The sequence below is a fragment of the Falco cherrug genome, chromosome 13, assembly GCF_023634085.1.
Source record: "Falco cherrug isolate bFalChe1 chromosome 13, bFalChe1.pri, whole genome shotgun sequence".
NCBI classification, from domain to species: domain Eukaryota; kingdom Metazoa; phylum Chordata; class Aves; order Falconiformes; family Falconidae; genus Falco; species Falco cherrug.
In genome coordinates this window covers 22,216,191-22,231,071 of record NC_073709.1, presented here as the reverse complement: position 1 = coordinate 22,231,071, position 14,881 = coordinate 22,216,191, and the positions used below count along the sequence as shown (strand labels likewise).

General features: G+C 37.8%; 1 protein-coding gene across 7 annotated transcripts in view; it reads left to right on the top strand.

Annotated features, from left to right (window-relative positions):
• Positions 1 to 14,881, top strand: part of EML4 (EMAP like 4) — a 162,928-nt gene that overhangs the window by 86,846 nt on the left and 61,201 nt on the right. For all 7 annotated transcript variants that reach the window (XM_055725568.1, XM_055725567.1, XM_014278171.3 and 4 more), the window contains 2 exons: positions 2,381 to 2,563; positions 14,153 to 14,282. In XM_055725568.1, the coding sequence (XP_055581543.1) occupies positions 2,381 to 2,563; positions 14,153 to 14,282 (313 nt within the window). The remainder of the gene's footprint in view (positions 1 to 2,380; positions 2,564 to 14,152; positions 14,283 to 14,881) is intronic.

Here is a 14,881-nt window from a genome sequence, read left to right as displayed (position 1 = left end):
TGCTGTATATTTATCCAGCATGGGAATTAATCCATAATTTATCCATTATAAGACCTTTTAATAGTTCATTAATTAAAGACTTTGGCAGGCAATAAAGGAAAAAAGTTAAGCTTTCATTTTTTTCTTCTTTCTTTTTTTCTTCTTTAAAGAATTTTCTCTTCTGTTCGGACTGCTACCCGGTGTAAGATAAGTTATAAAGATTATAATGTTTTGAAACTTGTAATTATTTTCTGCAGTGTTCATTTTGACTGGTCCACTGCATATATTTAAAGGCTAATATTGTAAGGATAGCAAAAGTATTAATTACATGGTACTTCTTTTAAGTCCCATTTACTTTTCTAAAGTAAAAGCTTTTCTTCATGAATTAATGTAAATTTACCTTAGTTCCTTTTTATATGCTGCATAGGTATGTGTGCTTGTAGGAACTTCTACTAGCTCCTGAAAACAGATAGAGGTTTATGTTTTGAAAATGAGGATGCTAATAAAAGAATCTTAACAGTCCTTATCGACTTGGGGTAGCTGTCGCTGGTCTGGATTTGTACCTTTGAGAGAGCATTGGATATGCTGGCCTGTAGAGCTGTTAAAATAATATTTCTGTATATAGGAGGTACAGTTATGACTGGTGATACTACAGTGTTTTCTTCAGAGTTGTTCTGATCTGTTGTCTCCAGATCTCAGTCTGATTACATGCCTTATTAATTCCCCTGCAGTTCTTTTTATTTATTAGCCTGAATTAATGCAGTATTAACCATGAAGGGATACACTTCTGCTTTGGTTTAACCAAATGGTGAGTTAAACCAATATGCAAAGCTGTCGTCTTGTAGGAGTTGTTTTATCAATGTAATCTTAATCATTGCTTTCAGTTTAATAATAGTTATGAGTACATTTCACTACTAATAATAGTTTGTTTTGTAATTCCTTGTAGGAATTTTGTGTTGTGAAGGTATTATTGTGATTCTTTATTTTGGTTGGTTCAATTCTTGGTCTTTCCGTAGCAAGTATCGCATTTTAACTGAATGGAAGTTGGCGTTAAACTCTTTAATCTCTTTCTTGTGTAATAATTATTCATTGGAGGGGCTTGTCTTAGTGTTTCTTTTGCTTACATTTATTTTAGAAGTGCCCTTATGCAAGTATTTCAAAGATTAAGGATTGTGGCTTATATTAACTTTTTTTTTTTCCCCTTGGTATGTCTTCATGAGATTAGTGAACTAAAGTTTAGATTGTATACAATCGCGGTAGTAATACCAGCTATTTTACCCTTACATGTAAATTCACTGTTTATATGTATTTCATAGAATATGGACTTATACTGTCTGTTTGTGTAATACAAGTAAATTTTGTAAACCGGTATTAGAAGTTACTTCCTGACTTTTCACTAAGGCTAAACCAAAATGGATAAGAAATAGAAATTTGGTACCTTGTGATAAAGCAACAAATTATTTTATGATCTTTTCTTCTTCTACTACTTTTTGTGTTGTTGGCTTTTTTTTTTTTTTAATGCAGTTGGCCTGTGAATTATTGGAACAGCCAAGTACAAAAATCTGTTACGTGTTATTTTGGCTTGGCAGAAATAATGCAAAGAACTGTCAAAGGCAAAGAGTACGCAGAAGCTGTAATTTCCTTCTTACCGCTGAAGAATAGATTTGGCTGCGTTACGCCTTTAATGCTAAACTATCTCTGTGTGGCCAGACAGACTTTTGGAACCTTTTTGTAGCATATTTATTTTCTGTTCACTTCAGGCCAAATGTTACAATGCCATATGCTTTTTTGGCACATACAGGGTGGTGATGTGAAGAAAGTTAGAGAAGGAATTGAAGTTAAGAACTCTGATCTAGACCATTTAAATTGAGATTGTTAGCCATGACCTAATTGCATCAAGTGGCAATACTTGCATGTTCAACAGTGGCTTTTTTTTTTTTTAACTTTACAACTTGCTTTATTATTAAGGATCATAGTTAAAATTCTTCAACAGTTCCAAAAGAATATATTGCAAAATTTTACCGCAGTTTTATAGCTTTTTAGATAATTCAGTTGGCTATTTAAATAAGCTGTTTCAGTCTTCCTTCTACTGGTAAGCATGTTTTTCTTTCTATGCTATTTTAACAGAAAACACATTGCCTCTTATGATGGTAATAGGGCCACGCTCCTTAAGCCTTCTGTCTTAGCTAATGATCAGTAACATTTCTGTCTTGAAGCATTAATTTGATGTGTCTAACTTAATATCCATTCCTTATTTGCCTGAACATGCTTGTTTGAATGTCTTCAGTATTTCAAAATGATGGGTCGGACATGCTCGTGCTGTACATACTTCTTTCTGTGGCTTTTAGTTTAGAACAAAACAGTTGAATGCCTCTTTCTGCTCTGCTTTCCTGCTGTACAGATGACAGCATCTCAGCTGCGAGCACATCTGATGTCCAGGACCGCCTTTCAGCCCTGGAGCTGAGAGTGCAGCAACAAGAAGATGAAATCACCGTGCTAAAAGCAGCGCTGGCTGATGTGCTAAGGCGTCTCGCTATCTCTGAAGACCATGTAGCTGCTGTGAGAAAATCAGCACCAAATAAAGGTAAGCCTGTATTGGGTAAATTCTTTCTAGAGTTAGAAGGTTATAATTGGGAATGTTCTCCATTGATAACTTCTTTTTTTCCTTTTCTGTCTCATTTGGAAAGGCAGGTTGAGGTGGAGAGGTTAGTTTTTTGAGTGGCTTTATAGTATGTAGCTAATAGATATCTGAAACATGCTTATTAATTTTGCTGTTTGCTAACATTTAAATGTATGTGACACCCCTGAAAACTTACCTTCTTGTGAAAAGGTTCCTGTTTTAATTTTAAGTGGTGAAATGTTTTACAGCTGTGGTCTTTAACCTGCCACTGGGGGTTCTGGGGCATATCATAGACTGGTTCGGGTTGGAAAGGACCTTAAAGATCTTCCAGTTCCAACCCCCCTGCCATGGGCAGGGACACCTTCCACCAGACCAGGTTGCTCAAAGCCCCATCCAACCTGGCCCTGAATGCCTCCAGGGATGGGGCATCCACAGCTTCTCTGGGCAGCCTGTGCCAGTGCCTCACCACCCTCAAGGTAAAGCAGTGGGCTTTGTTTGTTAGCAGTTGTGAGTGTTGGCTTTGACTTCACCTAGAAATTGCTCAGCTGAAGGGGCGTATTACAGGCTATGTTTCACCATGTCCTAAAGTTTAAAAAAAAAAAACCAAAACAAAAAAAAAAACCCAAAACAAAACAAAACACCGCCCCCCCCCCCCCCCCCCCCAAAAAAAAAAACCCAAAAAGGAACAAAACCCCAACAAAATACATTGCCATCTAATAAGGAAGCTTTCTGAATATAGTTACTGTTCATCTACAGAGATAACTCAAAATCAGTAGGTTTCTTGTAAGAAGTGGCCAAGTAGCCACTCAGCAGTATCTGTTTTGGTTAGTGACTAGTAACTTTTATATTGCAACTTTGAAATACATGATTGTCGTAAAGAAACTCAATGCTGTTTACACAAATTTTTACATACTTCCCCTCCACAAACATTTCCCTTTCTATTCTGGATAACTCTTTGAATAGAGTTCTTTGAATTTGCTCCAGCTTAACGTGGTGTGTTCGGAGAGAACTACAGCTGTGAATGTTTGTGGTATATGTTAAGCCCCTGAATAAATAAAAGGTTAGGTCATATTCTAGTTTGCCATAAATGCATGTATCCCCATCACACTGTGCAGTATAGAGTTCTTTAGGATCAGTCCCTGTATTACAGCCTCGGAGTGCCCCCATTACACCAGTGCCAGTTTAACACTAACCTGACACATCATAGCCTATCTTTGTTTGTACGGCTGCATTATACAGGCTGAAAATGCTGGAAGTTTGAATTATTTCAGATGTGGCAGAGAGATCAAATTTCTTAATTAAGTGTTTTTGCAGTCTCTCTGCCAGATGGAAAGAAGTGATGACGCTTAATTGGCTTGGGCTCTGAATCTTGCTATTCTCTCTTGCTTGCTAAATGGTAGGCTTTTGTCATCCCTGCGTAGAAATACAGCTTTTTTCTACCTGTTATGCATCTCTGGTCTCACCCAGCTTGAGACCTCTTGCTCTAACTCTATAAATATAGCTCTAGCAAATATTTCAACTAAATCACTCTGCTATCTGCTGTCCCATTATGAAAAAAAGAAAATGTCCACGTGGAGAACTGTGGGCAAAACGTGTGCAACATAGAACCATATCTTCCCATTGAAATGCAAAGGAGCTGGGATACGCACAAGCGTGGCTGAAGGCCTTTGGCTCGGAGCTGTCTAGTACTCAGCAAACCGTGCGCAGACAGGGCAAACTTGCTGCGTTCTGCAAAATGCCTTGTGATTGTCTTGTTACTGTGACTCTGGGGGTCTTGGGGCCATCCTGAGTCCTCTAGGTGAATTTGTTCGGTGAAAAATTAATTCTTTTGGAGTGTAGTGGTAGAATGTCTAAATAGCTTCAGCTATTACATCTATACCAATTAATTGACAACATCATGTAACTGAATAAAGTTACGGGGGCAGAGGCGGAGATGTACACATATGAGCTAATACATTGAACTTAAATGAGTTAAGACTAATTGGCAGAGTATTTAATTTGTGGTGGATGTGTCCCCTTTGTGTTCGGTTACCTAATATCACCATGCCACACATTAACTTCACTGTTTATCATTAAACCAGCTGCATATAGACGGTATAAAGATGTCATAAAATAAAATGTTCACATAAAGTCACTGGAATTTTGTACAAAAGTTTAAAATTAGATGTGAAGAATGAGCTTGAGATTGACTTTAATTTAATCCTAAATATCAGTATTTTAATAAATACTTCAAAACAAGTTCATACATACCTTTTTGCAATACCTTAGGTCCTACTTTTGATTTCTGTATGTTGAGTTCAATAGATAAAGAACTCCTGAAATGTTTTAGGAGAGAGAAATGCGTACTGGTTTTGTGAACAAGTGGGATTAGCAGAAGATCTGGATTGTCATACAAAAATAACATTCAAAGAAGTCGTTAAGTTTTTTTTAATTATTTTATGGGTATGAAACAGGCTTTTACTAGTCAAGTTATGGTTGCTGCAAAGGTAATTGTATTCCTCTAAAACTCATTATGGTGTTCATGATCCTGTCAAGAATCTGGATTTCTGCATTACACAATTGCAGTTTCATGGTAAATATTAAAGGTAGGTTTTCTTTTTTAAAAAAAAAATAAATGGTCTTTGATTCACAGAAGTGTTTGTCTCCGCAACAGCCCTTAAAATACATGCTGACATAAATGGTGAGTAAAGAGAATAGATGTGTATGTATTTCTGAATACATTGAGAGAGATGTGTTTAATTTGAAGGATGGCAACACAGTGAGATAAATACTTATAAAATAAACCGAACTTACAAGAATGATGGTACTGGAGAAAAACCATTTTGAATCTTCCCATCAAATGAAAGATTTTTAGTCTGAGTAACAGAAGATATCTAACCTAGTTTGAAGGAGTCTTTCCTACTTGCTGCTGAAATGTGTTTTTAGGAAACCTCTCCGTTTTTTTTCTTGTTGCCACCTCAGCAGTGTCTTTGAATAGAAGTTTCCTATAGGCTATAAGTAAGTGTTGTGTGCAGGCTGTGAATCGTGCCTGAAGGTACAATCCCGATCACTTTTTCACTGATTTTTCCCATTCTAAAGTTGATGGTCCAGCTTAGTGGAAAAAGAGATCTCTTCATCCTTTGTGATATTTTGTCTGAATTGTATACCTGGTGAGCTAATTATGTTCTTATTTTTCTTATTCATTTATTTGAGATTGACAGATTGGATCAACCATAGCTGAAGATAATAGATAATTTGTTTTGCATTATCCTTGTAGTCTTTGTTTTTCTTTTTCCCTATGTTTTCGTTGCATGCTTATTTTGAATTTAATCCAGTCTTCAGTGAAAAAATTCATATGGGCATGGGTAGATTTTTATTTCTACGCTGTGGGCTATTGATCAGGAGGTTACTACCTATGATTTTGTCTGTCCAGCCCTGTCTCAGAAGCAAGCTGCTCTTCGTACAGGGATAGGTGATTTGTGAACTGTATGAGACAATCTACAGGGTGAGATTTTTTTTTAGCCACTTTAGTGCCTCCTAGTAAAGCATGAAATGGAGATACTGTATGAAGGAAGTACCTTTAGTAGGGATTGCAACAGAATTAGCACCTGTCATTGCACGGTGAAAAGCAGACTGGAAGTCTTCGCATGTGGCTTGTTTCCTTTTCAGTATTTCTCAATGCAAAGTCATTGTAAATAGAGAAAATCTTTTCAAAATAATAAAGCTACAATAGTACTTCTCCATTGTGACACACAGCTACGAATAACTACATCCTTAATAACAAAGGAGAAATTACTGGGTCCAAAGATAGTGTTGGGGATTAGAAATGTGAAAGGGCTTGACTATAGAACAGGTCCCCAGCAGCTACGGGGCTGGGGGGACCTTAGTTTGTGGGTGCATTTGTGGGTTGGGGTTTTTTCTTCCTTTCTTCCTCTCTTTCTTTTCTTTTTGAATAGATGGTTGGTAAGAAGGATTTCTTTGGTGGGAAGTTCTTTGCTTTTGGCAGCTCAGTGTTCTTGTTGCCACATGTCTCTGCTGTTGATGCATGATTGATGCTGTTAACTTTCACAAAAAATTGCAAAAACAAAGATTACCTGGACGCTGAAGAAAAGGAAAACATAAAGCGGTCTGGTACTTGTGGCTGCCAGCAAGATAGATTGGCTCACAGCTGGTGCCTGGTAAACCTATTAAAATCTTCCAGGGTGTCAAAATGTGTGTAACAGGAGAATCCATCCCTCAGGCTCTGGGTGTGGAGATGAGTTTGTGGCACACAATGGCACCAATAAAATACCTCAGACTAATCGTATCACTGAGGTATGAGCTCTTGCTTGAAAAAGTGGTCATCTACCAGAAAGTACGTCTGTAGAGAAAGGAGTTCATGTCCTCTTTCTGGACTCGGAAGTGACGAGGAGGGTTGTCACAGGTTAAAACTTTGAAGGAACATTTCCCATCACTTCCAACAAGGATTAGTATCAAATAACTCATATGTAAATTCAACTCACAAAATGAAACTGAAACAGCGGATGGCAGTTTGCAGAGAAGGTCTACCACGCTTTATTTTTATTTAAAACAGTGATACTGGGGACCTGCAAAAGCAGCTGTGTACTGGGAATGTAGATTATTGTTTGGCTGGGGTTTTTTTCCCCCTTTGTGCAGTGGATTTTTAGAATAGGAATAGGGAGAGTTTTCCTTCCTTTCCTGATCCCTCCTTTCATGTGAAATAAGTGTCTCCCTTCTACAGGAAAAATCCTAAGTAGTCTCTTGCATCAAATTCTGTCTCATTGCACTAATTTAAGCGAAGTGCTGATGTAGTTTTTACCTTATCTCAACAATGTTTTCATTTTAATAACATTAAGCCATTTTGTTTTACATTAACAAAAATTGAATTCAGGTGTTCAGCAAGCTTCATTAATGAAAGCAAAAGATAGACTTGCCTTGGTGATTTTACTCTTAGCACATTTTAATGTGCAGAATTGTTTGAATAACTGGGTACATGTTTATGTTGTCTAATCAGTAGATGTTAAACAGGAACAGAAAATATAGGTGTAGATAGGAAAATGCTTATGGTAGAGGTAGGATATAGGCTTTTATCCACAATATTAAAACTAACCTGGCAAGCTTGTATGTGTGTCATTATGCTCACGGGAATGGTCCGATTGAAGTCTGCAGGCTGTATGCTCACATAACAAATAATGATACTCTTGAGGTCTTAATGGATTTTCCAGATATCAGTTTTAATGCCATCTGTTCTTTCTGCATTAAAATTATTTTTTTCTGCATTTCTTCCCCATTTTTTTGTCTTCTCCTCTGTCTTTAATACTTTATTTCTCTTCTGTTACACTTACTATTCTTGATGTTCTTCAAATATTTTTCCCTAATCCAAAGAATTTGGATGTAGGTTGTAGAGGGCACTAATAAACTAAGGGTTGCTAACGAGCTAAACCAAGTTTAAGGAACGAGAAGTGAAGAAAAAGATTCCATTGTTTTGTTTTGTTTTGGTTTTTTAACTTCTGTAACCTAATAATCTTGTTCATTGGAGAAGGTATTCAGAGCGTTGTAGAGGAGTATTTTTCAGTTGTGGTGATAAGTGTCAGTATTTTTCCATATGTTTGTTAAAATTTTGGATACGTTTTGTGCGTTTTTGTGCCTTTCTTTAGAACAGCGTGGGCAAATTCTGCTGAGCAGTACTCCGCTGTTTTCAGTGATGCTTCTCAAAATAAGAATTGCAATGTTGGAAGAGTTAAATGGTGCCACTGACTTTTTCAGATAAAAACTGCTTGCTGTTCATAACACTTGAGTAGCTCTTCCATCACTGTTCGCCAGAGTATATCAAATTGTTTCAGATTACCATAGTTGAAATTTTACTTCCTCTGCTTGGAGGTAGCTCATTTGGCAATTGATTGAAGTAGTAGATGGTGCCTCTGGGGAATTGTAACAAAATAATAAGGTAGTAGGGAGGGAAGAGGAAAAGGGCTGTGTGGTTTGAATAAGCAATTAGGTGTCCCATGGCAAAGAAGTCTCCAGTTTCCCTGGGCAGTAGGTTTTAAAATGCCTGCCCAAAGAGCTGAGCATCAGAGCAGGGGGATGGCTCCCCTAGACTCATAAGAGCATAACACCTGAGAAACTGGTTGTATGTCCCTGGGAGGATCAGGTATAGTTAGAAATGCATGTGTTCACAGGTTAAGTCACTAGCTATAAAATTTTTGTAGGAAATCTCTGAAATAGATAAGTAATTATTCTTCACATTGCAGTTAGTTTACCTGCCTCTTGGGAGAGATTCACTGGCATCTCAAGATATTAATGCATTAGCTATACATTCTCAAACTGTTGCATATTTACATGCCTTTATTCACACAGTTCTTCTCCTTTTAATAGGAAATGAAAAATAACGTATGTTTAATAGCCAGTTGTCAGCTGAGATCTGTGAAATCTGGCTTCAGTAAAAAGTATAAACAGCATTTTTTTTTAACTAGACATAATTACTGTACGAATAATAAAGTTTTTCAAAACTTGTTTTTTTCTTAAAATGGGATTATTAAACAAGATGAAGTATAACCCATAGGTAGTGAACCGAGTTATTTTTTCCTGATTTATATTGGTCATTATTTGAGAACTAGTATCTCACCTTGATCTGTAACATTTGTTCACGTGATAGAAGAGAACATTTTTTTTCTACTTAAGTCTCAATGAGAATTTGACTTTTACTATGTAAATAAAATAGTGGAATAAAATAAAATGCCGAAGAAAATATTTCCCTACCCTTCAGAATACAGTACTCTATTTGAAAAGAGTGTTAGTGCTCCCAACCTATTCTTTGCCAGCATCTTCCATCAGCTGAGGGACTTGGTGTCCTTTTAAACTTTGGAAGCAGAGTGATGACTACAGGTAGTTGCTTTGGTTCAATTTATTGTAACATATTGAAGTAAGTTTAGAATTTGTCATAATTTCTAGTTCTTTTTTGATGTCTATTTTAGGAAGGAAATGCAGATAAAATCTTACGTTCTGCTGAACTTAGAACTATTTCAGTCAGGTTTTCTGTCGCTCACCTGTGTGAGTTCTCTGATAACTAATAGCGTGGCTGAAGACACACTGTATGCTGCTTTAGTAACAGTACTAAATTGGGTTTCTGTCCTTCAACCCATCAGTTTTATTTGCACAAAACACCTCACCATGTAATATGTTTGAAATCTAGAAATCTTTGTCAAGTTTTGCTGAAAATGAAGTAATCTAAAGTTGTTGAAGGACTTGGATATTGTATGACTTACTGTTGAAAAAAACAAACAACCCACAACACACCCACAAACAAAACCAAAAAAACCCCAACAACCAAACCCCAAAGTTTAAAAAAACACACTGTAAATCCCTTTTTTGTAACATGTACTTTGTTGAGCTTTTTTGTTTTAAGTCCACTTGAAGTCTAGAGAAGTTATTTTACTGTAGCTGCAGACACTTCAAATCAAAATTACTTGAAGAAGAGAAAGAAGGGCTGGGTTTTTCTCTGGAAGAAAGGCAGTTTACCTGTCAGGATATTAAGCAACTTGTTGTTCCAGTTAACACAATCAATAACATGATAAACTATGTTTTAACATAAAATCTGAAACTTTTGGGTTTGTGGAAAAAAGAAGTGACTTACTAAGTGATCCTCAGCACTAATACCTTATATGTATGTTTGGAAGGAAAAGCTATGTTATCAGAGGACACACATTTTCAGAACTTACCACTGTCTCTCTTAGAGCTTGGCTTCAGCTCTTTCCCATTTAGCTAATCGAGGCTGATAAAGAGTTGGAAATAGATTCTTAGTTTATTGTGGTCTGTTTTTTCTAATCCTACTTATCTTTCATTCACACACTTGTATACTTGACAGATGTTAATGAAATGCTGCTTTTGAACTCGATACTATTCTATGAAAATTATCGGAACGGAGATGAATCCATTATCCATAAACCACATTTTTTACCGCTTTGATCTCTGACAATTTGGCTTTAATCCTGGTCACCATACACTGGCTTTCATTTTGTGTTCAGTTTATGTCTGGCTTTTTGTTCCAAGCTAACAGATAAAGCTGAGTGCTATTCAGTCTGAAAAATTTCAGACTGTTTATGCTAGCAGGTGACGTATGACATGATATTGGCAGAGCTGTGCAATCCAAGCGCTGGGAGAACTCAATTGTTTTAGTTAATTGATCTGGAATTTGTGTTCTCCTGTGCTACTTCTTTATGTCCCGGGTCTCTGAAGCGTAGTTGCCTGACTGCTATGAAGGACTGTCTCTGCAGTGAAGGAAGAAGGTTATAGCATTGTTAATTTTTGACATCTTTTGCCTGCAGAGATGCCCTGGTTAAAAGTCATGGAGAGCTGCATGGTGTGGACTGGTGGGTTGGTGTCCTGGGGTTCTGACCTGGCTGGGAAGACCGTGGCTGTGTGTCTCTGACCCCGTGGGCAGCCAGGCTTCGCTGCGCGGCTGCCTGCCATGTGCACAGGGCTTAAACCTGCCTGCCCTTCTCATAGCTCAACATTTAAATGCATTTTCTTTACATATAATTGCCGGCGATTAGTGGAAGTTTTCGGTATTTTTCTCTTTGAAAATAGGTATTCTAAAGGTCAGTTTTGAATATCTAGTTAAAATGGAATACACAGAGAGTCTATAAGGAGGCTTAAGAGTGTTGCATTTGGGATTTGGGAGGTTTGGGTTTTGTTTCGGGGGTTTTTTTCCATTGTTTTGTTTTTTACATTTTGTTGCACATTGTGTGGCACAGTCAACTGTGACTGACGAAGATTTTGTTCTGGAGTGTAGGAAAGCCTGATATATTTTTGATGCTTGAAACAAGTCTGTCAGTGCAGTTTTTCCTAGATATTAATGTTTTGGTCTCTGTCCAAATGTTTCAGTCACTTTTTCAAGAAATTAATGAATCAAGAGATCTGGGTTATGTGTAACCATTAGTCATTTTCCAAAAATTGGTTTACTTTGATTAAAAATCTTAATATCAAACTTAATTTTGCATGCCACTTGTTGAAATTAGGAGGTACTCTGCAGATCTACCATCAATATCCACTTTACTGAAAAGCAAATAACCCCCAAACTGCCATATGGATCCTTTTAAAAAAAAATATTATTATTGCATTCATCTCTGTGTGGAGCAGCGCATATTCCCATCATGAGTGTACAATGATGTACATTTGTTTGTAATCGGGTTTGTACTTGGACGTAAGCAGGAGCTAAGGCTTTTCACACCTAGCAGGGGGATTTATTCTAGATGTCATCAGCGAACAAAATAGCAGCGTGCTCCTTGCTTGAGAAAAGTGAGACAATTTGTTCGCCATTTCATTAGGTTCCTCTACCCTGCCTGTAGCCCTGTTGTTCTTTACTGTTTCCACTGAACGCTTTCCCCACCATACTGCGAATGACCGCTGTTACGTCTCCTGATTCACGTTTCTTGAAGGCCATGATAGTGATGGTTGGAGAAGCATTGATCTATTGCAATGAGCAGACGGAGATGTTAAGGTCATATACAGTTCAAGAGTGAATCATATCCTTGATATTACACATTTCCTCAAAGAAGATGATTTACTTTGTCACTGGAAATAAAATAAGCTAATTTATAGGCTTCTGATGCTAAAAGTGCTTTTTAAGCTCATGCACTTTTGTTCTTGCATCTAAGTTATGCAGAGGGGTGAAAATCTTCTGAGCTTTAGAGGTTTTGTACAGAATATTAACTTTTTAAAATAAAATCTATATTCCAAATATGTAGATTGCAAATGAAACTGTGTTTAAGAAGTACCAGTTGGAAGGAATCACGCTAAGGTGATTTATGCAGAATTTAGGAAGAACAATGATACTTGCAGCGTTTCTGTATTCAAGTGTGTCTTCACTTTCTTCAGATTTCCTTTGTTCTCATTTCTGCCTGGGATATTCTGTGTGCTCCTTTTGGCTTTCCTGATCTGAATTTCAGATGTGGTGACATGGTGCTCAGTGCGTTTGAAGCAGTACATGGTTAGCACAGGTCAGCCCCCTTCTGCCTCCATCCAAATACTTCTGAAATCTAATATTCCCTTGATGGGTGTCTCTCATATGTAAACTGCTGGTTTAAAATAAGAATTGATTTGCCTCTCAGCCTGCCTGATAGAGCTGCAATGTGACAAATGGACCAAATGCTGGTATTGTTCAAATGGTGCATCTGTGTGAGTTAGCCCCCTTGTGTGCCGAGCAGTAGATTCCCCCTGGCTGCTTTTTTACTCCTCGCTTTTCTTCAGTGTGTGGCCTCATGCCTTATCTATCTCGCACTATTCCAAGCCTGCAACGAACACAGACCTGTTATTTTCCCGTCAGTTGTGTCCTTTGTGCTTGTCTGTGAAGTCAGAGTGACCGGACACGGTGACCCCATGAGATGCAGTAGCAACTTGCTGCTTGTGGAATGGGGATGTGGCGTGGAGATGGGGTCAGAAGTGACCGCTGATTTTTGAATGCTTAATGTTAGATTAGCCCAGGGATTTTTTTCAGGGCATGTAATGATTCAGAGGGGAAAAGCACAAGTTTAGCACTTGGGAAGAGGAGGGGGGAAAACTTTCTCTGAGGTCTTACTCAGGATAAGAGAGGCACACAAAAAAGGAGAGGGACACAATTAGTAGGAAAGGGTGAAATGTCAGGTTCGAGTTAAATGCCTTGTATTTCACTGATGGTCTGTGGCAGAGGCAGGTCTGGGAGCCAATTGCCGGGCTAGCATTCAGCTCTTTAAATAGAACAGCCTTCCCTCCCTGTCTTCCTTGCAATCCCCTCCCACATTCACTGCATAGTTTCAAACTTCTGCAATGAGTGAAGTGGGCATCTGACAGACAACAGCCTTCTTCACATAGACAGTCTTGATTCATCCCTGGAGGGAGTCTGTAATGTTCACTGGATGTGGCAGATGTTCTATGGAGTGAACTTTACCAGAAACTTAATAACTATACCATAGTGCATATGCTCAAAGGTCAATACCTTTTTAAGATGGAAGGGGCAGCTGAAAAACTTCATTTTTGAACCCTTAGAATCACAACCTTTAAATAACTTAGTAATTTTTTCAGTATGAGGAGGACTTCTGTGTGCAAGTTCTTTAACTTTAGGAAAAAAACCCAAACAAATGGAAAGGAACAAACCTCGTGTGGTGTTATCTGAGCTGTGATGGTTTTGAACAACAGAGTTGAAATAGTTAGATCTGCTGTTCCACAGCTATTGGAGCCAACCAGCTTCCCAAGGCTTGCTGTAATCTATAATTCTTCCTTTTGACCGCAACTGGAAAGCAATGTGGCATGTCGCTGAATTGAAGTATTTGCTGGCAGCGTGGCAGTGGAGAAGCTGGTGCCTCTCAAGGCATATTTTTGCCTGTCTTAGTGTTCCAGGTCTCCTGTCTCCAGCTGCCTAGGTTAAAGCTTTCATGACTGTGTGTCTCTGGATATAGGCTAGATGGTTGTCCTGAATGCTGGGGCTCCTGCCGTGTGATACCAGGTCCACATCTGAGAGCTTTTGGTTTTTCAGACGGATCTTTGGATACAGCTGTAAAACCTTGCATTCTTCAATGGTTGTTTTTTTTCCCCCCCTAGGTCAGCCAACCCTTCGAGAAGCTATCTCAATGTCCTGTATAACTAACGGGAGTACAGGAAGCAGGAAAACAAGCCACAGTTCATCTGTTTCTGTTGCCAGAAAAGAAACTCTTTCATCTGCTGCAAAAAGGTACAGACTTGTAATTAAATTTGATTTAAAAAAAAAAAACAACAAAAACAAAGAGCAAAAGTTTGATTTTTTTTTTTTATTTTATTTTATTTTTTTTGCCTCTGCATGACTCTCAGCAGAGCTTCCTGAAGTCCAGTAAGGCACAAATAAACTTTTGAGATGTACGGTGTTGTTAGGCTGCTTACAGCAGGTTCTTAAAAGAATTCATGAGTGGAGGGTATTTCTATAGTGTATAGTGTCCAAAATGCATTCTCACTAAGGGACAGAACAGGTAGATATATTTCCAATAGAAATGGAAAATTCTTCCTTCTGGTATTCATCTGCATCTTTTTTTTTTTTTTTCATCCTCTTTTTTTTTCAAGGAAATTAAAGGACAAAACTGACTTCATTTCCTGGAGTGTAAAGCGTAGACAATAGCAAAATAGCTGTGAGACAACAGGGGATTGTGCAAGATAAATTTATGGTTTTGCCTAGAAAATCTTCACACAAATTATGGCTACTTAATCTTCATGAAGAATACCTGTATCAGATCTCAAATGCGTAGAAATAACACTGCTTATTTTTTTAAGTTAAGCTAAGTACCAAACAATAACTTTTTT